We start from the raw sequence: 25,478 nt of genomic DNA, 5'->3' as shown, positions 1-25,478 counted from the left end.
GACTTGTTATAGCACTTAAATATCATTGCTCTTTTGTTGTTTTTGATTGCCTCCATTTTCCTCATTTGTAAGACGCTTTGGGTAAAAGCATCTGCTAAATGACTAAATGTAAATGTAAATGTAAACAAACTGCTGCAGAAAAAGTCTGATGCAATGCAAAATGTGATAAGTAATTACAAATGTAGTGGAGTAGAAAACGTAGTCAGTAGAGAGTAAGCTGCTAATATCTTTGATACTCAGTCCAAGTACAAAGTTGTGAAAAAAGATACTTAACACAGTAACTAATTACATTTACTCAAATACATTTGAGTAACATTACACTTGAGCAAAAGCAGAAAATGCAATCGAATCCTACACACATTTCAGCTGCATCTGTTTGTCTACATGACTGGCAAGTTCCTTTCATGAGAAATTGTACAGTATAAATATAAACAGAAGTGACTGCTAAATATTTATATCCTAAATCATTTTTTTTACATTTTATTTTATTGTTGCTTTAAATAGATCTACTCGCCCAAAACTAAACCTGTGACGCTTGAATGGATCACATAAACACGACATCTGCATTTCATTCCCTCCCATGTGAAGTGGCATTGACCTGCTGTAAAATCAGTGGAGTTCAGACTCAGAGAGTCTATTTAGGGTATTGTCACGGCTGATCTGATTCATAAGAGTAAGTGTTTTTGTTTCACCGCTTCCCACACACTTATCACAGAAGTCAGGTTTCAGACTTCGGCCTGATATGGATTAAAAAGAACTGTTGCACCTTGGCATCTCATCACCTCTGAAACTGTGAAGTGTCACTCTTGCAGATGCATGGTGTTTGATAGATCCCTGAAGTGCACTACTTGTTAGTCGACTTCCATCCAGGTGCTTATGTGACTTCCATCCAGGTGCTTATATTCGTTTTTATGTCGCTCGAGCAACAGAAACCCTGCCAGGTGGACAGACAGCCGCAGATTATTATGGTCTGTCGCCAGCGGCCTGGGGTTTCCCTGGAGACCATGTGACTGGTGTTGTTTTTTTTCTTCACTCTCTTTTAGGAGTTGTGTTTATTATGGGATGTCAGAGCGGCCTGCTTATGACTATTATGGGATGCCTGTGAGGGCGGGAGGGGGCAGTGTCTCCATAGCAACGTGGTTGCTAAGGGGGCAGGGCCTAAGAAAGGGGAAGGCAGTGTGTAGTTGCTGCTACTGTGTGCGAGGGGGAGATGATTATTATGGTCTGTAGGTTGCGAGGTAACTATGCAGAGTTGAGTGAGTGTTGTAGGGAGGGGGAGCGTGCCTAGGATTATTATGGGATGTCTCTACCCCCCCTTGATTTCTTTGTGTGTATGAGGATGTTCGCTTCTGGTCACTGACGCTGGCGAAAGGGGAGAAGAGTGGACGACGTCTCCCAAAGATTTACACCTTTTCGGAGCTTCTTTTTGTATTTCAGTGATAACGTTAAGTTAGTAGGCTAACCTGCAGCTTTCGCGTTAGACTAAAGCTGATCATACCGCCGACTATCTACACCTTGGACTGACCTGTAAGTCTATTCCTCCCACCCACCTCCAACCGCCTGCGTGAAAAAAAAATATATATATGTGCATACAAACAAATGTGCGTTTCTCGGCGAGTTTTTAAAGCATGAAACAGAAAATAAACAAACAATTTACTGGTAACTTACAACTGTGAGCCACCGCGTTATAAAGCGCCGTGTGGTGTTTGTCGGGGCTTCGCGACCTCCGCGTGCTATTTTTTTTTTTTACATGGAGGAAAGTTTTAAAGACACGAATGTAACCTGAAACGAAGGGAGATAAGCGCTTTAACTCAACTCATCCAGCCGGCTGCCATTTTCCCCACAGCCGGATCACTTGACTGTGTTTGCTAGCTTTGCTAACTTGATTGACAGCTAAGTTGAGGCGTCTTTCGCTCGGACCGAGCGAGGAAGTTTACGAAAAAAGCCGAAATGACACGACTAACGTTACGTCAAACTCTTTGTAACGCTACACGCTGTATGATGTTGTAGTTATGAAATGTCACAATCGTTAATTGATTTTAATTCATTTTAACCCTGTTAGCCTCCCCTGTCATTTGTTTTTCTCTTTCTGTCAGCATGGTGTGCTGCTAGAAACCAAACCAAACCAAAATATTGTTGTCATTTCTATTTTGTCAAGCGTCCGGACGGGAATATGTCGGGGAGTGAAGACGACAGGGACCATTTTGGACCCATGAGAGATGGTAAGGTTTAGCTGTCCTGTCCGGACCCTTTTTAACCACATCATTTTTTATCACCTCCCCAAATGAGCTTGAACAAGCAAATTAACTGCTGAAATGTCAGAGTAACGTTACTTATAAACAAATCATTCAAATAATTTTTGTAAGGAGAACGTTGCTAGATTCAATGTTTATTTGCTGGAGCTGGTGAGCCACGTGTTACTGCACCATACGGCTATATAAAGCCAAATGTTTAGTTTATGATGCAGTATCGGCAAGCTGTATACAAAAGTCAAATCACTTCCTGTATCACTGGTCAGCAGCAGTTGTTAAAATGAAAGATCAATCTATTTGTTACTGACTCCCTTGGTATCTTAAGAGCGAAAAAAAGCTTGTTTTTCTATATCAGCGACATGCCGTGCGCAATATCGTTAGCATAGTATGTCAAACCCATTTGTTTGCTTTCCTCTTCTGGATGCCCTAAGTAATGGCGTTGGTAGCGCAGCCTATCAGCAGAGAGTTTATAATAAATGAATGATTTCAAAAGCAAGAGCCTTAAGCCCTAGTTTCAATGCTGCTGACATATTTGGACAGTAGACTCACATCTTGAGGCAGGAATGCACAAAATAATGTATTTTGAAGGCTTTAAGCTCTGATAAAAAAATCTAAATGTCATTGTATTGGTGACGTAAGGGTCATAAAGTTGAATTAAAAGTACTGTATCAGTTCAGGAAGGATAGGAATGACATGCGATTGTTTAGCTTTAATTGTTCATGATTGATGCACGCTGTGGGTCTGTGTTTTGGACAGATGATGCTGATGAACCGATATCGGAGGCAGAAACTCCCAAATCCAAAAAGAAGAAGAAAGCAAAGAAAAGCCGTGAAAGCAGGAGCAGTAAACGACAGAAACTCCTCAGAGAGGTTAGTGGAGCACCTTTAGGGTCAGAATATGTGCTGTAATACTAAGAAATGTTTTTTCAGCACCAAATCAGCATATTAGAATGATTTCTCAATAATCATGTGACTTTACTTGAGTAATGGCTGCTGAAAATTCAGATTTACCATCACAGGGACAAATTAGATTTTGTTATTTTGAATGTAAATATTTTCTACAATAGCCTAATTCTACAATAACTGTTTTTACTTTAATTTCTTGTTTAAATAAATGTAGCCGTAGTGAGCATAAGAGCTTCTTTTAAAAATATTGTACGTCTGATTTCAATGCTGCAGTGTCACATCAATCATCATTTGCCATTACCGTCACTGTTAAACATGTTTATATAAACAAAGATTGAACTGAAAGGTTCTTCCCTGAGTTTATCTGATATTACAATCTCTCCTTGGATGGTTATTATGGTGTAGGATGTTCCTGTCAGCTCTCCTGAAGTCATGGAAGCAATCCGAATGGTAGAAGGTGAGGTAGACGAGGAGGACAGAGTGATGCGATCTGAGAGTGAAGGGAGTGACTATGCCCCAAGCAAGAAGAAGAAAAAGAGATCCAGCTCCTCCAAGGAGAGAAAGAAGGGAGGTTCAGCGGGAGAAAAGGCTGGTGGCTCATCTGGAGGAAAAAGCAAACGTAAAGACCCAGAGCCCGAGGAGGAAGATGATGACGATGATGATGACGGTCAGGTAAGGGTTAGCCAATGGGTGGTCATTGTTAATACCTGATTTGATATTAAAACATTGGGACAACTAAAAAAGTCACATGAGGGTGATCTGATAATTACAAATACACAAAAACACTGCATTTACCAAAAAAAATAAAAGATATATCAAAAGATATAAGATATATATTTTTATTATTATTTATTTATATTTTCTCTGGCTTCTGCTTTAACAAACAGTGTTACTTGTAGAAAGTACATGTTCCAGGAAAAGTCTGATACTGATTGTGAGCCTTGTCTATGCTTTCACGGTCTACTTTGTTGGCACAACAAATATAGATTTTCAGTTTTGTTTGTAAAGTTTTTATAAGTTCTTCTTATCTTTCATTTGCCTTCTGTTGGTACACTGTCATTCAAAAGGTTGGTGTTGGTAAGATTTTTAAAGGGTCATATGACATTGCTAAAAAGAACATTATTTTGTGAATTTTGTGTAATGCAATTTGTTTATGCGGTTTAAGGTTCAAAAAACATTATTTTCCATTTAATGTACATTATTGTTGCTCCTTTATGCCATGCCTTTTTGAAACATGTCGATTTTTACAAAGCTCGTTGTTCTAAAAAAGCGAGGTGTGCTCTGATTGGCCAGCTATCCAGTTTGTTGGGATTAGTCGAATGCCTCAAGCATGTGACGAAAATGTTACGCCCCTTACCATACTGTGGCACCGTCTCCCAGCATGATGAGACAAAACCAATAAAACCCATTAAAAATTAGGCATTTCATACATCGAGTTAGGACATAATTACTGATTATAATGACTTATGCTGTCTTTTTACGCATTGCGTCGTGTATTGCGCTGCGTTATCATAAAACATGTCTGCATTTATGATCAGAGAAATGACAAACAAGCAGCGCTACTCTATTCTGCTGAAAACTCACATTTGAATCGTCATTGGCAAATTCTTTAAATATGAATATGTAGTTACAGGCTGTGAGTCAGAAGCGCCAGACTGACCTTGCAAAGTTGGAATTGCCCCACTCCACTGATTTCTAGATGCGTCTTCTTTTGGAAGGCCAAACATAGTATTTTTGCTTTCACAACAAAACAGCTTCTAAATTTAATTAAATCTTTAGGTAAAAATTGGATAAATTTGGATAAAAGCGTCTGCTAAATGCATAAATTTAATTTTAAATGTAATTTTTTTAATTTAGCTTCTCCACAACATGGCGGCGGCAGCAACAGCCAGAATTTACGTTAACATTTGGGCTGGATTATGCAAATCTTCCCACATCGTGACGTAGACGTGGGGGCATGTTAGAATGAGCCATTTTAGGAAGGCATGGTTGACTCTTGACTTTTATAAAGAATATCTCTTTGCATTTGAGACTTTAGTCTTTGCAACTTCACAGATAATCTTTATATTTAAATTTGAATTATAAATATATAAATATAAATATAACTTTGAAAAAGATACTTCCCCCAAACCTTTGAACAGTAGTGTATGTATTTGGATCAAAGTTCAGGTCACATGATGATGTGTGTGTATGTGTGTATATATATATATATATATATATATATATATATATATATATATATATATATATATATATATATAGTGATGGGGACACTATACTGTCAACAAGCACTGGCCTTTGGATGAGACGTTAAACCGAGTTCCTGACTCTCTTTGGTCATTAAAAATCCAATGATGTCTTTCGAAAAAATGATGGTGCTCTTCAGCTACACAGTACCAGCTTGAATCACCTTGTTTGATTTTTCCACTGTGTAAAAGTTGTATCTGTACCTGCTTCCAGGTATTACCTTACTTTTTCATATCACCTCTGGTGAGGTTCTGAGCGAGCTGAGGTGATACTAAAATGTGACGTGAAAACTCAGCAGACTGCTGATTGGTCAGAGAGAATTGTCACTATTCAGTGCGTCATCATTGCATGCACCAGGCGGAGTATCCTGAATAACCCCGCCAGCAGTTTTGCTGCCCTAAGCCTCTGCAGAACCAACGTCTGTCTTCTTGCTGTGAGAAACAGCCACATCCCGAGGATCTAAAATAGCATACACTCGATTTCCTCCATTGTCCTGTGTGTGTGGGTAGCGGGTGTGTGTCGCGGAGAAGATTACGTCACGGCAGTTTCCTGTGGCGTTGCTATGACGACCAGGTACTATTGTGGAGGTATCTGTAATGGAAAATTGAGCGAAAAGCAAGACGAGGCGAGGCGAGTTCAGCTGGTACTGGTAATGGAAAAGTGCCATTAGAGGGGGTGACCTAGGCATCCTAGCCAGATTTGCCAATTGGCCTCTGACCATCATGGCCTCCTAACAATCCCCATTTGTGCTGATTGGCATCATCACCTGGTGAGCATTCTGGCACACTGTGGCTGCCGTCTCATCATCCAAGTGGATGCTGCACACTGGTGGTGGATGAGGTGACTTCCCCTCACAATGTAGAGCACTTTGAGTGCCTAGAAAAGTGCTATAAATGTAATGATTTATATATATATATATATATATATATATATATATGGTTATATTTTTAGGATTCAATTCTCTAGTGTTATTCATCTTTCATCCTCTGTTCACAGGAGCCCAAATCTTCCTCTCAGCTGTTAGCAGATTGGGGAATGAAAGACATCGACTACACCTTTACCCAGGAGGACTACAACTCTCTCACCAATTACAAAGCTTTCAGTCAGTTTGTCAGGTAGAACAGAAATCTGTTTTTGTCCCATTTCTGTTATCGCCTTATGTAAACATCTTTATAATATCCTATTGTTATTTTACTCTGTTGACTTGAAATATTTTTCCCTCCCTCTTCTTGTTTAGACCTTTAATAGCTGCTAAGAACCCTAAGATCGCTGTGTCAAAGATGATGATGGTTTTGGGTGCTAAATGGCGAGAGTTCAGCACTAATAATCCCATGCGAGGCTCAGCGAGTGCCAATGCAGCCCTGGCAGCTGCCAACGTAGCTGCTGCAGTGGAGAGTATGGTGACCAGGGTGGATGGAGGAGGGGCTGCACCCGTGGCCACACCCACATCAACACCAGCTCCTGCTGCACCACCCCCATCCCAGCAGCCCCCAGCAGTCCCCCTGCGAAAAGCCAAGACCAAAGAGGGCAAAGGTCAGAGGAGAGAGAGAGAGAGGAATGTGGATTAAATATATGAGATTTGATTGGAGATTAAAATGTCAGGATCAGAAATAATTAAAAAGAAAAAATAAGGAATTTTGGGTGCCCAATGGTGAATTTATTATGTGTTTTTTAATATAAACATTTTTTTTTTTTGTGTCTTTAATATATCTGATCTAGGCCCAAATGCACGTAGGAAGACCAAGTCCACACCAAAGCCCCAGGACAAAAAGTCTAAAGCGAAGAAAGTGGCTCCACTCAAGATTAAACTGGGCAATTTCAAGAGAAAACGTTCATCTGTATGTATCTATGCTGCTTACATTATATTTCTGCAACATAATGGAAATTAGCTAAGTTATACATTATTATTAATATTTATTTAATATTATTAGTTAATGTATTACTATTATAGTAATTAATTCTAATCTATACATATATAATTATATATTACAGTTATAACATATATAACAGTTAAAAGGACAGTTAATTTATAATGTTACAGAAGATTTTAAATAAGTGTTCCTTTGAAGTTTTTGTTCATCAAAGACTCCTGAAAAAGAGAAATGTTAACCAGTTTTCAACATAAATAACAATAAGAAATTATACTTGAGCAGCAAATCAGCATATTAGAATGATCCCTAAAGGATAATGAAACACCGAAGACAGCAGTAATGGCTAATGTCTGCTGAAAATTCAGTTTTGTCATCTCAGGGATAAATAACAATTTAAAACATTAAAATAGAAAACATTTATATTATGTTTTACTGTATTTGATCAAATAAATGCATAAATAATTGCTTTGGTAAGCATTCTGAGAATTCTTTCAAAACATTTCCCAACCCCAAACTGTTTAACAGTAATGAATATATATTTAAAATTATTCCTTAGTTTTATGGCTAACATCACCAACTTGTTTTGCATCACTTCACTCAGAGCGGTGAGGATGATGATGGTGAGAGCGATTTTGACAGTTTCTCCATAAGTGATGGATCCAACAGTCGGAGCAGCCGTTCCAAGAGTAAAAAATCCAAGAGCTCCAAGAAGAAGAAGAGTGAGTGGAAAAACAGCACAACTCCGAATACTCTTCACTCTACTGAATACACTATACTACTTTTTGGCAGCTGTTTACATTTGTTATAAACCGTCCTTCTCTTTTTCGTAGTGGATGAGGATGCTGACGGCTATGAGACTGATCATCAGGACTACTGTGAGGTGTGTCAGCAGGGCGGTGAGATCATTCTGTGTGACACCTGTCCGAGAGCCTATCACATGGTGTGTCTAGATCCTGACATGGAGAGAGCCCCAGAGGGCACATGGAGCTGCCCTCACTGCGTACGTACATATAAATGTTTTCAGAATAAAAGTCTGGCCTTTCCTTCAGCTGCTATGGGCTCATCGAGTAAAATCTACATTCTCTATGTGTGTGCTCATGTGCACTGTTTCTCTACAATTGATATTTTTTATGACTGAAGTTTTTGTTGATTATGCATTATTTATGTCTCTCTCTCAGGAGAAGGAGGGAATTCAATGGGAGGCTCGTGAGGAGAGTTCTGAGGGTGAAGAGGAGAATGATGATGGAAGGAGAGATGATGGAGAGGTAGAAGAGGAGGACGATCATCATATAGAGTTTTGTCGGGTGTGTAAGGATGGAGGAGAGCTGCTGTGCTGTGACACGTGCCCCTCGTCCTATCACTTACACTGTCTCAACCCTCCTCTGCCAGACATCCCCAACGGAGAGTGGATCTGCCCGCGCTGCCTGGTGAGAGAGGAATAATATAGTGTGATAGTCCAAATCCATCCTTTGGATTAGGTTATCTTAAGGTTTTGCTTTCAGAGATGCCAGTGTTGAAATATGTAGGATTAACATAATTGATTACTCCCTTTATTTAAATTAGTTTAATATTATGGTTTAAGTTTGAAAGACGTGGAATATGATGTCTTTGTTTTCACAGAGTCTTCCACTGAAGGGCAAAGTCCAGAAAGTCCTGGCCTGGCGCTGGGGTGAGGCCCCTCCCCCTATGCCCGTGCCACGTCCTGCAGACCTTCCAGCCGACGCTCCGGATCCTCCTCCAATGATTGGGCGGAAGGAGAGGGAGTTCTTTGTGAAGTGGTGCAACATGTCTTATTGGCACTGTTCATGGGTCCAGGAGCTACAGGTGATAATAACTAAACAATAAATGTTTAAATAATAAATCAATAAATAATAAATCACAGTTTTATGTAGTTCCACATTTATGTACTAAAGCATAATATATGCACAATAATTCATGCATTTTTGTTTATTTTATTTTATTTTGTTTATTAGTAAAATCATTTTATAATTTATGTCTTTTTCTTTCTCGTCACAGCTGGAGCTGAACTGTCAGGTAATGTTCCGTAACTACCAGCGGAAGACAGATATGGAGGAACCCCCCAATCTAGAGATGGGTGCGGAGGGAGACGAGGATAAGAGCTGCAAGAGAAAGAACAAAGATCCCTTTTATGCCCGTATAGAGGATAAGTATGGGCGCTTTGGAGTAAAGTTAGAGTGGCTCTTCATCCACCGCATCTTAAACCACAGGTGAGAACATTATTATACCGAAGCCTGTTGAAGAATGACATATGCTGAACTATTTGTGCATTCATTTCTCTCTTTCTGTCAGTGTGGATAAGAAGAATAATGTTCACTATCTTATCAAATGGAGAGATTTGGCGTATGATCAGTCAACCTGGGAGTCTGAAGACATGGACGTCCCAGACTATGAGACCTTTAAACAACATTACTGGAACCACAGGTACATGCACACAGGCCTCTACAGCACTTTACACACATGCACACTAGTGTGAAATAAAATTGATTGCAGTTATATAAGTTAATCTGCATAACTTATTTTTTTCTGTTTGTCAGGGAGCTGATGCTTGGAGAGGAGGGCAGACCAGGTAAAAAGATGAAGAAGGTGAAAGTGAGGAAGACCGAGAGGCCTCCTGCTAATCCTGTGGTGGATGTAAGGAACCTTAGAACAACTTGGTTCAACGTCTGTCTGATTTATTGACTAGGATAGAATTTTAAAACTGAACACTTTTAGGTTGGAGCCATGGTTTATTCAGTGCAAATTTGAACCAGGCCCACTTCTTTTCTCTGCCATGTTTCACACTTTTTCCTCCATAATTTCCTGTTCCATTTGGCTACAATCGCATGTCCAGATTGTTTGGAAACATTGTTTTAAAGAAAATACATTCATAGGTTTTTGAATGACAGTTATCTAACATTCTTCCTGTCTCTTACTTTCAGCCCACTATAAAGTTCGATAGGCAGCCAGATTATCTGGACTCTACTGGCGGCACGCTTCACCCGTACCAGCTTGAGGGACTGAACTGGTTGCGTTTTTCTTGGGCTCAGGGCACAGACACCATTCTGGCTGATGAGATGGGTCTTGGAAAGACGGTTCAAACTGCCGTCTTCCTCTATTCACTCTACAAAGAGGTGTGTTTCTAAAAAAATTATAATATTTAAAATATATTATTATATAATAATATATATAATATAATATATAATATTTATTATAATAATTAGAAGTGTTTCTGTGGCTCAAGTGGTAGAGCATTGTTTGCAGTGCAAGGTTGTGGGTTCGATTCCCAGGGAACACATGTTAGGTAAAAAATGTTATCCTGAATGCACTGTAAGTCACTTTGGATAAAAGCGTCTGCTAAATGCATACATTTAATTCAATTACATTTTAATTTTAGAAGTGCACTACCGCTCAAAAGTTTGGATCGGTACAATTTAAAAGGAAGGAAAAGGAAGAAGTCTTTTGTATTCCCCAAGGCTGCATTTATTTGATCTAAAATAAAACAAAAACTGTATTATTATTTACTATGTATTAATAGTTATTATTATTATTATTATTACAATTTAAAATAATTATTCATTCAATTATTTAATAAATATTCATTTTAGAGGAATAATTGTCTCTAGGAAGACATTTTTATTATAAAAGCTATTGTTTATAATGTGGCATTGAAGTTTATAATACAGTAAATTTGGTAATGGTCTCTCTCAGGGTCATTCGAAGGGGCCGTTCCTGGTCAGTGCCCCTCTATCCACCATCATTAACTGGGAGAGGGAATTTGAGATGTGGGCCCCAGATATGTATGTGGTTACGTATGTGGGTGATAAAGACAGCAGAGCTGTCATACGAGAGAATGAATTCTCCTTTGAGGGCAACGCCATCCGTGGTGGGAAGAAGGCCTCCAAAATGAAGGTATGAAACCCAGAGGAAAAGAGTTGATACAGTAGTAACCATAACACCAAACATATGTAAATTTATGGAAAATTGGTGCCACATCTGCTTTGTGGTTTGATGATTTATCTGTTTACATTGTGTGGTTCCTGAATCTCTCTTTATCTGTGTAGAAAGAGGCTTCTGTGAAGTTCCATGTGCTGTTGACCTCCTATGAGCTGATCACTATCGATCAAGCCATCCTGGGCTCCATCGACTGGGCTTGTCTTGTAGTAGACGAAGCACATAGACTGAAAAATAACCAGTCAAAGGTAAGCTCCATGTGTCATATGACACACCAAAATATCTACTTATTAAAGGATTTCCAAAAATTTGAATTCTGTCAACACCCTCCTGTCTTTCCAAACCTGTATGACTTTATTTCATCCTAAATTCTGATAAAAATTAAATGGCTGTTGTTTCATTTTAAATGTCTAATTGATTCATTTATTCATTCGGACTGAACCAGTTCGATTTGGCTAACAAAACCAGTTTGAATGATTCATTCACAAATCGGACTAATTCGGTCCTTTAGTTCAGCTGCTCACTCAGTGATCCGATTTCAGCCTTTATCTTCTCCTCTAGAGGTTATAACTACATAGTTCGCTTTTTCCTCACATAAAGCTATCAGAAAAATAGTGCAGAGCTTGTGGAGTACTTTTATGGGGCTTTTGCATCCTTTATGGAGAAAGTCATACAGGTTTAGAGCATCATTAAAGTGAATAGATTATGACGGAAGTTTGATTCCTGAGCGATCTATTGCTTTAATATTGTGATTAAACTAGTATTTGATGTAAAACTAACACAATCTCACTCTCGTTTTATCTCTCTTAGTTCTTTCGTGTGTTGAATAACTACCCTCTTCAGCATAAGCTGCTGTTGACGGGCACACCTTTACAGAACAACCTGGAGGAGCTCTTCCATCTGCTCAACTTCCTCACGCCTGAGAGATTCAAGTATGTGTGTGTGTGTGTTCTTGATAAGTGAGTGTGAGGAGGATGTTTGTTTTCCCTCAGTTTTTGTTTGCTGTTGTTCAGTACCATATGTGTGCGTGTTTCAGTAATCTGGAAGGTTTCCTGGAAGAATTTGCTGACATAGCTAAGGAGGACCAAATTAAGAAACTGCACGACATGTTGGGTCCACACATGCTCCGAAGACTCAAAGCTGATGTCTTCAAACACATGCCCTCTAAAACGGAACTCATCGTGCGAGTGGAGCTCAGCCCCATGCAAAAGTACGAAACATGTTCAGTGTTTGTCAGTGTTCTGCTAAATATTCAGTACATTCATTCCTCATTTGCGCCACCTGCTGGACACCCTCTCTGTTATTTACAGCATGATTCATTGAACTGTATGACTGACAGTTTGATGATTCTGATTATTCACAGTGTGTCTGTATAAATTACAGTTGTATGGGCCATTTATGACTTTTATATGACCGTAGCCTCTGATTCAATCTTTGTTTTTCTGGAACAGGAAGTACTACAAGTACATCTTAACACGCAACTTTGAAGCTCTGAACACTCGTGGAGGAGGAAACCAGGTGTCTCTGCTCAATGTGGTTATGGACCTAAAGAAGTGCTGTAACCACCCCTACCTCTTCCCGACAGCTGCTAATGTGAGCATTCTCTCTCAACTAAGACAGAACCCTTTGACAGAGGTTTTCAATGAATAACAGCAGCACTTTCAGCTGATCATTGTGGGTCTGATTTTGCAGGAAGCTCCTAAAATGCCCAATGGCATGTATGATGGCAGTGCCCTCACAAAGGCTTCTGGGAAACTGATGCTTCTGTGTAAGATGCTGAAAAAACTAAAGGAGGGTGGACATAGAGTGCTTATATTCTCACAGGTACAGACAAATAGCGCACACCGATTTACTCCACTTAATACCACTGTATACTTAAAAATCTTTGTGCATGGATGTAGATGACAAAGATGTTGGATTTGCTGGAAGACTTTCTGGAGAATGACGGGTACAAGTATGAACGGATAGATGGAGGGGTGACTGGAGGGATGAGGCAGGAAGCCATCGATAGATTCAACGGTGAGAGGGGAAAAGCCACCCATTTCCATGAAATAACAGCAACATGATGTTTTGCTTTGACAAAATCCTTCTCTTTTCTCTCACTGCAGCTCCTGGTGCTCCTCAGTTTGTTTTCCTCTTGTCCACCCGAGCAGGGGGTTTGGGCATCAATTTGGCAACCGCTGACACTGTCATCATCTACGACTCTGACTGGAATCCACACAACGACATCCAGGTAGAGGCGACATAAAATACCTGATGCTAAATCTGTCAAACACCTGCATCTCTGTGAGAGACTCTTTCTGATGCCGTCTCTCTCCTGTTGTCTCTCTCAGGCATTTAGCAGGGCTCATCGTATTGGTCAGAATAAGAAGGTGATGATCTATCGATTTGTCACTAAAGCATCTGTGGAGGAGAGAATTACACAGGTGAGATATGAAACCGTAGTTTCAAACCCAGGCAGATACAAAACTGTTGTAAAAAAATAAATAAAAATACAATACAAAACAGTACAACAGCAAAAGTTATCTCATGGCCCTTGTGCTTCAGGTGGCAAAGAAAAAGATGATGTTGACTCACCTGGTGGTGCGGCCTGGTCTGGGCTCCAAGGCTGGATCCATGTCCAAACAAGAGTTGGATGACATCTTGAAGTTTGGCACAGAACAGCTTTTTAAAGCCGAGCTTGGAGAAGGTTTCATCTTCTGAACATAATGTTGCTTTGAGATCAGAAAATAAAGCATTTGAGAGAATAATAATAACATTTAAAGGCTAAGTAACACACGTACAGTTTTTAGTTAAGGATCTGTATGTGACATGTTTTGTCATTATTGCATAAACTACAGAAATGTCCCCAAACATAAGTTGAGCACTGATGTTGTTAAGCTGATTTTCATTCTGACGCTGCAGTAGGTTTTATGAAATATATTGCTAAAAATGAAATGAATATTTTTTTTTTTTAATGGTGGGACACCGAAAATGTAGTAAAAAAAAAAAACACAAAACACCAGTCTGACTGTGCCAACGAAAAAAAAAACTGGGCAGAAAAAGTAAATACTGCCAAATACCAATGCATATGACGTACTTCTAGTACTAGACAATAAAGAAAAGAAACTAAGGTGAATAAGTTAATACAGAAGTTAATGGAAATAATCCACACTATAAATGAAGGGGACTAAAATGAATAAACACTAAAGTTGATTCTAAATCAAATAAATCTGTCCTCCAGGTGACAATAAGGAGGAAGACAGCAGTGTGATCCACTATGATGACAAGGCGATTGATCGGTTGTTGGATCGAAACCAAGACGCAACCGATGACACAGAGCTGCAGAGTATGAATGAATACCTCAGCTCTTTTAAAGTGGCCCAGTATGTGGTCAAAGATGAGGATGAGGAGGTGAGTTTGTGTGGGATTGCGACTGTGTGTGGTGTCTTTGTGTCTCGTGTGAATCTGGAGATCATATGGTGTGTCTCTGTCAGGAGGAGGATGTGGATAGAGAGATTATTAAGCAGGAAGAGAGTGTAGATCCTGATTACTGGGAGAAACTGTTGCGCCATCATTATGAGCAGCAGCAGGAAGATCTCGCTCGTCACCTGGGCAAAGGCAAACGGCCACGCAAACCTGTCAACTACAACGACTGCTCACAGGAGGACAGAGGTAGTAGACGGGGTACAGATGCACTTTTAACACTTTTTTTACTGCTCTTTCCCTGTACGTGTGTGAGTGTTGTTATAGATAAAGATTAACTTAATGGTGTGGTCTCATGTCTAGTGTGTTGTAATATGTTATATTTTTATTCAGAATTGATATTTTTGGTTTCAATTAAAATAATGCATTTATATTTATTTATTTAAGTTTATAGATTTATAATCTATACATTATTTAATTTATGGTGGTGGTTGTTTAGATGTACCCATTACCAGTCAAACATTTGGACACACCTACCCATTCTTTATTATTAAGTTTTATAAAACTGAACTGAAACATGGGAATTATGATGTATATTATGTACTAAAAAATCTTAATCAAAGCAAAACTTTAATATGCCTAAAATAGTTTGTTGTATACACTTGTATATGAATAATATAGAAATTATAGCATTTAGAATTATTTTTTTGTTTTTCTTTTTTTTTACGATTATGAGAAACTACCGGTAATTCAGTCCAGTGTGTACAAAAGTTTGACCCTATTGTTATACGTGTGTGCATGAAGCCTGGTTGTATTTTCCCCTTAAATTAAATATTTTCTTGTCAAGAAAACTCAGGTGCTCAGTAATATAATGCCTCACTCATTTGTGTTCCCAGACTGGCAGGATGATCAGTCTGATAACCAATCCGATTACTCAGTGGCTTCAGAGGAGGGTGATGAGGACTTTGATGAGCGATCTGAAGGTCAGGAACAAAGTTAAACCATCCTTATTTGAATAAGCAGTTATTATATATTAGTGTTTACACAATCCTCTTTTTTTGTCTTTAGCTAACTCCCGAAGACCAAGTCGTAAAGGCTTGAGGAATGATAAAGATAAACCACTGCCTCCTCTACTGGCCAGAGTGGGAGGAAACATTGAGGTACAACTTCAGTTACTTTTCAGCTCATTTCTTCTATTCCCTCCACATACTCTGTGATAGTTAACCTCTCTCTCCTCATTAGGTGTTGGGCTTCAATGCTCGACAAAGGAAGGCCTTCCTGAATGCAGTGATGCGTTATGGGATGCCTCCCCAAGATACCTTTACCACTCAGTGGCTCGTTAGAGACCTGCGAGGCAAATCAGAGAAAGAGTTCAAGTCAGTCTGACTGTCCTTGGAGTTCTTGTTCATTTATTTTTACCTCATTTACTTTAGGACCCTCTCTCTCTTTTTCAGGGCATACGTGTCCCTCTTTATGCGTCACCTGTGTGAGCCAGGCGCCGACGGGGCAGAAACATTTGCTGATGGCGTTCCACGGGAAGGACTGTCACGACAACATGTTCTCACACGCATAGGTGTAATGTCACTGATCCGCAAGAAGGTGCGTGAGGTTACACTTGGCTAGTGTTTTATTGGTTAGGATTGAACCCTTTGATTCTGTGAATGGCAGTGGTGGTGTTATAGGATTGACTGTTTTAAATTCTTACAGGTCCAAGAGTTTGAGCACGTGAATGGTCAGTGGTCAATGCCCTGGATGAAAGAACTGGAGGAAAGCAAAAGAGCTGCAGCCATTGCAGCAGGAGAAGATCCAAAAACGCCGTCTTCTGGGACACCTGCAGATACCCAGCCCAACACACCAGCACCAGGTACACACATGCATATGAGTGTTGTTATTGTCAACTAAAACTAAGAAAATAGTATAAAAATTTTAGAAAAAAAGTATTTGACCAATAAATAAGTGAAAGTATACTAATGAAATGGAATGCTATAATTAATACTAAAATAACACTGGCTCATATGGGTCAGTGACATTAATATGGAAATTATAAAAGTTTTGACCAACAAAAGCCATGTAGTCAAGTGAACATATAAAAAAACAAACAAAAGAACAGATCATTTCAAATAATTCAACCTTTTTATGGTAAGTTGCATAGAGGATCCCAGAAGAGGATTTGTTCTTCATTCACAGATAATTTGTCCAGTTTCTCTGCATGGCCAATCATTACACATTAATCTGACTCCCTTTTATCCAAACAGAAGACCTTTCCAAGAGCGATGACGTAAAAGAGCTGGAGGAGAAGGTGGAAGGGGACAGAGAGAAGGAGACGAAAGGCTCCAGACAGGAGGATGAGGTGCTTGTTATTTACAGTCTCATTTTTTCACTCCACCTTCCTGTTTCTCTTCTCTGTATTTTTAAACACTTTCCCTTGCCTGCCTGTCTCATTTTGTCTTTCTTCTTGTCTCCAACTCTCATTCTCGCGTCCCCTCTTTTTTCTCAGATCATTGAGATTCCTGATGAGGGTGAGAAATCCCCCAGTCCAGCAAAGAAAGAGGAGAATAAAGACAGGGAGAGAGAGACCACCTCACCATCAGCAGAAAAGGATGGAGGAAGCAAAGATGAAGACAATGAAAAAGAGGGAGACAAAGAGAGGTCTGCTGAATTGAAGGAAAGCACATCTTCAGATGTCAAAGCTGAAAGTTCAGATGCCACAAGCAGTGTAGACTCATCCAAAACCAAAGGTGAGGTGCTGAGCACTACTGTATGTATACAACATATCCACAAAATGAAAACTTATCTTAAAATGACCAGATTAACTCAAGGTCCCATGTTTAGCAAAAGCAGATGCAGGATTGTAGTTTGAATCGGGATGTTAGGAATTAGAATTCAAATGAAATTAAATTCAAAGTAATCCATAAACTAAAATTCTCGTGAATTGAAAGTGAGTCAGTTCTCCAATACAAAATTTTGCATAACCCTGATCACACACAGCACCAATACTGTCTTACTCCATTGCAGAAGAATCTGAAGAGAAGACCGAAAAAATGGACACTAGCCCAGGAAGAGATGAGAAGAAAGGTACATGTTAATACAAATAACACCTTTATATCACAGATAACTGTTACAGTGAATAATGTCTTTCTCTCTTTCCTCAAACAGAGCTGAAAGACGAGAAGGACGGAACGAAGTCAGAGGACTCTGCTAAACTGCAAAATGGAGAGAATGCCAAAGAGACAAGTGGAGGAGTGGATGTAGTGAGTGAGGAGAAGAAGAAAGCAGTGAAGCAGAGGTTCATGTTTAACATCGCTGACGGAGGTTTCACAGGTACACAGGGAATTTACTGTCTGTGTGTATGTGTACATGCTGGTGGATTCTGAATCAATGAACTCTCTGTTTCTCTCTCCAGAGCTTCACTCTCTCTGGCAGAATGAAGAGAGAGCCGCCACGGTCACAAAGAAGACTTATGAGATCTGGCATCGTCGCCATGATTACTGGCTGCTGGCTGGGATCATACAGTATCCTTTATGCCATCATTTTGATAATCAGTGCGTCTTTCAGTACAGACACAGCAATACATTTCCTTGTGTCACTAAAAGGAATGCTTATTGTTTTAGTGTACTTTATTATTAGAATTTATGAATGCTATTTTATTATATTTATGAAATTAAATGTAAAAAATTCAATTAAAAATTTAAATTAAATGTATGCATTTAGCAGACGCTTTTATCCAAAGCGACTTACAGTGCATTCAGGCTATCAATTTTTACCTATCACGTGTTCCCTGGGAATCTAACCCCCAACCTTGCGCTTAAAGGGATACTCCACCGTGTTTTCATATTAAACTATGTTTTTCCCTTAACTAAGACGAGTTGATACATACCTCTCTCGTCTCAATCGCTTTGGCGCGCGGTGACACTTTGAAAGCACTTAGCTTAGCCCATTCATTCAATATGGGCCAAGCAGAGAAGCTACCAAACACCTCCACGTTTTCCCTATTTAAATACAGTTACTCGCGTAGTGTAACTCGACCTAGGACGGTAACACAAAACCAAACGTTTCGCTTTTCTAAGCGTGTAAAATGGATAACTATATTGTGTGGTGCTTTAAATAGGGAAAACGTGGAGGTGTTTGGTAGCTTCTCTGCTTGGCCCATATTGAATGAATGGGCTCAGCTAAGTGCTTTCAAAGTGTCACCGCGCGCCAAAGCGATTGAGTGCACGCACTGAGACGAGAGAGGTATGTATCAACTCGTCTTAGTTAAGGGAAAAACATAGTTTAATATGAAAACACGGTGGAGTATCCCTTTAATAGCGCAATGCTCTACCAATTGAGCTACAGGAACACTATTTGTTTTTCATTCTTTGTATTTAAAATGTACTACCAGTCAAAAGTTTAGACATACAATTTAATTCTTTATTTACCACTTCCTGAATTGTATTTTATTTTATTTTTTTAAACTCATTACCAGTCAAAAAATGTGGACACGCAATCTTTCATTTCAGAATAATAGTAAAGTCATTAAAACCAAAAGAAGTGCAGGAACTATATAGAAGTACCGGAGCTATGTAGTAGACAAGAAATATTAAATAAATCAAAACTTTGCTAGAAATTAAATCCTCTACTGGCAATCTAGTGGAAACGTTTAGCTCTAGTTTTGTTAAGAAAATCATACAAAATCTAAATGTCTCCAATGCAGATTTATTGAATCTGAGCATATGCCTTTAAATCAAAAAGTATGTAAGATGTTAACATAAGCAACATAAATCCAGGCAAGTGTGTTGAAGTGTTAGTATATCTTATATCAAAAATTGTCTGTTATGTCCTTCACCTCTACCATCAGCCATGGTTATGCACGTTGGCAGGACGTACAGAATGACCCGAGGTTCGCCATCCTCAATGAGCCCTTTAAGGGAGAGATGAGCAGAGGAAACTTCCTCGAGATTAAGAACAAGTTTCTTGCTCGCAGGTTTAAGGTTAGTGATGGACAGATGCTACGAAAAATGTACACACTGGCAGAGCTACATGGCTCTTCTTTCAACTGCTTCATTTATGTCTCTCTTTAGCTGTTGGAACAAGCTCTAGTGATCGAGGAGCAGCTCAGACGTGCTGCATATCTAAACATGACAGAGGACCCCTCTCACCCCTCCATGGCACTCAACACACGCTTCAGTGAGGTGGAGTGTCTGGCAGAGTCACACCAGCACCTCAGTAAAGAGTCCATGTCAGGAAACAAGCCTGCTAATGCAGTTCTACACAAAGGTACAGTAACCCCCATAACTCTAGACTGCACAATATGATTTGCCTCACAGCTTTAGACATACTTTTGCAATACAGAAATAAATACAAATAATTATACTATAACTATATACTATTATAACTATACTATTTCTAGTCACCAGGAAAAAGATGGTTCACAAATTATTCAGGATTTTTTTAATTAAAAGACTTTTTTATGAATTGTTAATCTAAATTAAATGTAATTTAACTAAATTTGAATGCAAATAATCAGGGTTTCATTCATTTGTTTTTCAGTATAAAAAAAAAGAAACTGTTTAAATCAAAAATTGAACAATGAATATAAAGTACTCAAATTCCATTTTGCTTTTTCGTTGTACTCCTTGTAATCTGGAAATTACTGTTACTCACCGAATCTGTGGTGTCTGCCTCATGACACATAACATTATATTTTCTTAATTGTTGTTAAACAACCAGAGATAAATTAATTTTAAGTCTGAATGTAGTGTTTTTGTATTGATTAGGCTAGATTTGCCAATACATGTTACTGTAGTTACAGAGGCCTGGTGGATTTGTAAATGTAAAAAAAAAATGAAATGATGCATTAAATATGAAAGTAAAAAGCCAAAGCTTCTAAGCAGTTCAGAACACTGTTTCCAGCACAGCACTTCGCGCTTAGTATCTCAGCATAGTTTTACCACATTTGGCTTGCTTATTGCATCCTGTAGCTGCAGTAATGTTGTTTAAAGGCAAAAATGAATTAATTTACTTAAAATGTTCAAATAAATAAAATGAATAAATCCGTCCTACCATCGATCATTCTCTCAGTTCTCAAACAACTGGAGGAGCTACTCAGCGACATGAAGGCAGATGTCACCCGGCTCCCAGCAACCATCGCTCGGATTCCACCCGTCGCTGTGCGGCTGCAGATGTCGGAAAGAAGCATCCTTAGCCGGTTGGCCAGCCGAGGACCGGAGGTCACACAGACACAGGCGCCACGCTGATGACTCCTGGAAGAAATTTCACTCATACCTCCCATAATTCAAGATGAGGAATCATCTCACACACATACAGACACGCACCTGGGTCAGGTGATCAGATGCGTTGTGTATTTATATATATATTTGAATTGAGTTCCAGCTGCCTGCACTAGTTTGGACAGAAGAAGAGTGGAACAGTTTCTAGCTAACACACTGTGGTTCCCCAATATTTCTTGTAAAGCTCAATTTAGAGGCATTCCAACCTCCTCCATTTAAAAATCCTATGAACACACACCTGCTGACCAGAGAGATGCATACCTATGTTAGAATACACAGCATCCAAATCATTCTCCAGTGTAAATCCAGTACAGGTTTTCCAGGTCACCTCCTCTGCTCTGTTGTAGGCTATGCAGGGCAAGGTTGAAGAGCTGGTGTGGATTTTTGCCTTGCGTGGAATGGATCTTTGCAGTGGGGATTCTGTCCTCCTCAGGTGTGTTTTATGTCATAATACACACTAGATGGATCACCGTTTTTTGTGCGTTTCCACAATTATGCTTCAAGCTTAAATTTTAAATGTCTGTTTGAACCCTAAAACATCATGTGGTTTCCAACTTGTGAAAGGTTTATGCTGATGTAAACAGTCCCTGTCCCAAATGCCCACATACTTCTCCAAGTCCATGCTTGACATGGAGACAAAATGCCAGATAGACTGTCAGGTAATAATCCACTGATGCAGGCTCTGAAGAATTACCCTTCTAAAACACATAAGCACTCTTCTTAAATTTAAAATGTCAAATGGGACACCCTACCATCTTGACAAATGCTATTGGGACAGGGCCACAACTCCTATAAGGACATGACCTTCCATTTCTTTAGATAGATATATATATATATATATAATAATCATTTTTTTTTTCATTATGAGAACTGCTGCTTTAAGAATCCACATTTACTCCCCTTTCTCTCTCCTAATTGGCTTGTGTATAATGTAACTAGAGAATAAGTCATGTTTTTTTCCTACAAGAGAAGACAAAATCCCCTAACACAGGTGAAAAAAATGCAACTGTTAATTTAACATCTAATATTACACTTTCAGAGGGTCTGAATATCTCACTTTGTAATTATTGTTGTTACCCGGTTATTGTTGTTATGTCTTATATTTCTGTTTTGTTTTTTTTAGACCTGCAATAAAAAGGTAACACAGCATGCAGCGTTTCGTCTCTTTATTCGGGTGTAGATAAAGTTTTATATAAGTTTATATATAAATATTATATATTGTTGAAATCTATTTGATGGTTCTTCTGGAACTAGACTTAATCTATGTTCAGGAAAACCATTATCTCCATACATTTCTTTGTTAATTTATTGCATATTTAAGCTAGATTTTCTTTACATTTTGAGCTATTTTTTAGCTTTCATCCCCTTATGATTGTGCGCCTTTTTAACACATTTGACCTTGTTTTAGTTCATTATTGATCCCCTAAAATCAATTCATGGATTCCATCTGGGTATTCAAATGTGTTCTGCAGAGTGAATTCTATTAACCAGGGGTGCTCAGAAGTTCACATTTTAAGGTCCTAATCTGAATTCAAATCAAAGTGAAAAGGTCTGAAATAATTTTTATTACAAAACATGTTTTTAATAAACATGCTTATATAACTTTAACAATTCAACTTTATATGCTAATAATCAAATTCATTACGTCATGAAGTCATATATGCCCAATGAAGCAGTTCTCATTGTACATATTTTCTGTTTCTGAAATAGTACTTCAGTATAACCTGAAGTCACTTCAACTGAATTGCTAAAATCTTCAATTATAACGGCAATATGCTGTTAATACAGCAGCAAATTATATTGTTTACAGGTGCATCTCAATAAATTAGAATGTCGTGGAAAAGTTAATTTATTTCAGTAATTCAACTCAAATTTTGAAACTTGTGGATTAAATAAATTCAGTGCACACAGACTGAAGTAGTTTAAGTCTTTGGTTATTTTAATTATAATGATTTTGGCTCACATTTAACAAAAACCCACCAATTCACTATCTCAACAAATTACATGGGACACCATGTACAACACTGTATGATTTCAGACCGTAAAACTGTACATAAATTATGAGCCTCTAGAACTCTCACAACTTGAACAAAGAAATAAAAACAGTGTTAATAACCAAACATAAACATCACAGTTCTTTCTAAGTTGCATTAAGTGCAAACAATAAGTGCAGCCATAATTAAATGCTACTTTCTCAGTATTCAAAGTGCAAATAGAGACTAAATGTTTCAAGCATGATACAGAGCTATAGAAAACTACACAACCTATTATAGCCTACATATTAATAACAGTCTAGATATGTAGCCTAATTTTGCACACATCAGGGTGTCGCTCTCAAAACACAGGGGTATAAAAATCTCTCTTGAATGCGTGTATGCGTTTCACTTTCGGTTTCGATTTAACGATTCTGCCAACTCTCAGCGGTGCTGATCTTGCATTCTACAATACAAGGCATTCATTTTGTCAGATGCTCTGCAGCTAATTCTTATGGACCAAGGAGGGTCTTTTTTGTTCATGTTGAAGTAAATATTTTAAATAATAATAATAAAAAAATTGTCTGGGCAATCCAAGGCCCCTGCACACATAGGGCCCCTATAGCTGCAGCCTAGGCAAGCCTGTATGTTACTCCGCGCCTGTGAGTGATGTCTTAAAAAAATGGATCCTGGACTTTACATGTATTCAAATATTATAGATATGACCTAGAGGGTAACATTTGCAAAGCAAAAATTCAGGTTAGTAAGAACATTATACTTTTATTCAGCTAAGATGCATTACATTGATCAAAAGTCAACATTAAATAAGGTCATGATCCCGATTTTTGAAAGTCTGAAGACGGGTTATTAGTTAAATAACTCTAGTGCTAAAACCATTTATTTTTTAGAATACAGTGCTGGGCTGACATTGTGGTGCATTAGTTATTCTTATACGTGTCTCTGTGTACACTATTTTTTATGTTTTGTCTCTTATCCTCTGAGTTTAATAATGTAAATTATGCAATGAACAACACAAAACATACAAACCCGATTCCAAAAAAGTTGGGACACTACAAATTTTGAGTAAAAAAAGGAATGGAATAATTTACAAATCTCATAAACATATAGTTTATTCACAATAGAATATAGATAACATATCAAATGTTGAAAGTGAGACATTTTGAAACATCATGCCAAATATTGGCTCATTTTGGATTTCATGAGAGCTACACATTCCAAAAAAGTTGGGACAGGTAGCAATAAGAGGCCGGAAAAGTTAAATGTACATATAAGGAAAATAGCTGGAGGACCAATTTGCAACTTATTAAGTCAATAGGTAGCATGATTGTGTATAAAAAGAGCCTCTCAGAGTGGCAGAGTCTCCCAGAAGTCAAGATGGGCAGAGGATCACCATTTCCCCCAATGCTGTGGCGAAAAATAGTGGAGCAATATCAGAAAGGAGTTTCTCAGAGAAAAATTGCAAAGAGTTTGAAGACATCATTATCTAAAGTGCATAATATCATCCAAAGATTCAGAGAATCTGGAACAATCTCTGTGCGTAAGGGTCAAGGCTGAAAAATCATACTGGATGCCCATGATCTTCAGGCCCTTAGACGGCACTGCATCACATACAGGAATGCTACTGTAATGGAAATCACAACATGGGCTCAGGAATACTTCCAGAAAACATTGTCAGTGAACTCAATCCACCGTGCCATGCACCATTGCCGGCTAAAACTCCATAGGTAAAAAAAGAAGCCATATTTTTAAATGATCCAGAAGCGCAGGCGTTTTCTCTGGGCCAAGGCTCATTTAAAATGGACTGTGGCAAAGTGGAAAACTGTTCTGTGGTCAGACAAATCAAAATGTGAAGTTCTTTTTGGAAAACTGGGATGTCATGTCATCCGGACTAAAGAGGACAAGGACAATCCAAGTTGTTATCAGCGCTCAGTTCAGAAGCCTGTTTCTCTGATGGTATGGGGTTGCATGAGTGTGTGTGACATGGGCAGCTTACACATCTGGAAAGGCACCATCAATGCTGAAAGGTATATCCAAGTTCTAGAATAACATATGCTCCCATTCAGACGTCGTCTCTTTCAGGGAAGACCTTGCATTTTCCAACATGACAATGCCAGACCACATACTGCATCAATTACAGCATCATGGCTGCGTAGAAGAAAGATCCGGGTACTGAAATGGCCAGCCTGCAGTCCAGATCTTTCACCCATAGAAAACCCATTTGGCGCATCATAAAGAGGAAGATGCAACAAAGAAGACCTAAGACAGTTAGTCTCCTCAGTCCCCAGACGTTTGCAGACTGTTATAAAAAGAAGAGGGGATGGCCTTGTCCCAACTTTTTTGAGATGTGTTGATTCCATGAAATTTGAAATCAAATTATTTTTCCATTAAAATGATACATTTTCTCAGTTTAAACATTTGATATGTCATCTATGTTGTATTCTGAATAAAATATTGACATTTGAAACTTCCACATCATTGCATTCTGTTTTTATTCACAATTTGTACAGTGTCCCAACTTTTTTGGAATCGGGTTTGTATGTCAGGTTGCTTTGCTTCCTCATGTGTTTATTTCTGTGTGTGTGTG

General features: G+C 38.6%; 1 protein-coding gene and 1 long non-coding RNA gene across 4 annotated transcripts; one reads left to right on the top strand and one right to left on the bottom strand.

Annotated features, from left to right (window-relative positions):
* Positions 1-1,206: 1,206 nt before the first annotated feature.
* chd4b (chromodomain helicase DNA binding protein 4b) lies at positions 1,207-22,047 on the top strand. Of its 3 annotated transcripts, none has more exons than XM_059568056.1 (40): positions 1,207-1,527; positions 2,159-2,222; positions 3,009-3,121; positions 3,563-3,829; positions 6,401-6,519; positions 6,642-6,937; positions 7,124-7,242; positions 7,877-7,994; positions 8,106-8,275; positions 8,454-8,702; positions 8,896-9,099; positions 9,292-9,503; positions 9,586-9,717; positions 9,831-9,927; positions 10,215-10,406; positions 10,984-11,184; positions 11,337-11,474; positions 12,037-12,158; positions 12,263-12,436; positions 12,678-12,819; positions 12,919-13,050; positions 13,128-13,245; positions 13,335-13,459; positions 13,560-13,652; positions 13,774-13,915; positions 14,450-14,619; positions 14,703-14,880; positions 15,528-15,614; positions 15,700-15,791; positions 15,874-16,007; positions 16,086-16,230; positions 16,339-16,495; positions 16,887-16,981; positions 17,129-17,369; positions 17,647-17,706; positions 17,788-17,952; positions 18,035-18,143; positions 19,469-19,601; positions 19,692-19,887; positions 20,692-22,047. In XM_059568056.1, the coding sequence occupies exons 2-40, from the start codon at positions 2,174-2,176 to the stop codon at positions 20,865-20,867; spliced, it is 5,862 nt and encodes a 1,953-aa protein (XP_059424039.1). In that variant the 5' UTR covers positions 1,207-1,527; positions 2,159-2,173; the 3' UTR covers positions 20,868-22,047. The 3 variants fall into 3 exon arrangements, with proteins under 3 accessions (XP_059424039.1, XP_059424038.1, XP_059424037.1); XM_059568055.1 differs by having other exon boundaries at positions 14,703-14,892; positions 17,650-17,706; XM_059568054.1 differs by having other exon boundaries at positions 14,703-14,892.
* On the bottom strand, positions 12,610-13,936 carry LOC132158604 (uncharacterized). Its single transcript, XR_009437702.1, has 2 exons — positions 13,804-13,936; positions 12,610-13,629 (listed from the first exon to the last, which is right to left on the bottom strand). It is a non-coding gene; the product is annotated as an uncharacterized LOC132158604 (long non-coding RNA).
* Positions 22,048-25,478: the final 3,431 nt, after the last annotated feature.

This window comes from Carassius carassius, chromosome 15 (genome assembly GCF_963082965.1).
Source record: "Carassius carassius chromosome 15, fCarCar2.1, whole genome shotgun sequence".
In the NCBI taxonomy this organism is placed as follows: domain Eukaryota; kingdom Metazoa; phylum Chordata; class Actinopteri; order Cypriniformes; family Cyprinidae; genus Carassius; species Carassius carassius.
Note: the sequence above shows the minus strand (reverse complement) of the source record. Positions and strands in the feature narration are given on the sequence as shown.

Coding starts and splice junctions, on each gene's coding strand:
- chd4b (XM_059568054.1), top strand. CDS start 2,174: ATGTCGGGGAGTGAAGACGACAGGGACCATTTTGGACCCATGAGAGAT. Junction 9,928..10,214: donor CTGCTAATCCTGTGGTGGAT/GTAAGGAACCTT, acceptor TCTTACTTTCAG/CCCACTATAAAGTTCGATAG. Junction 15,792..15,873: donor GAGTGGGAGGAAACATTGAG/GTACAACTTCAG, acceptor TCTCCTCATTAG/GTGTTGGGCTTCAATGCTCG.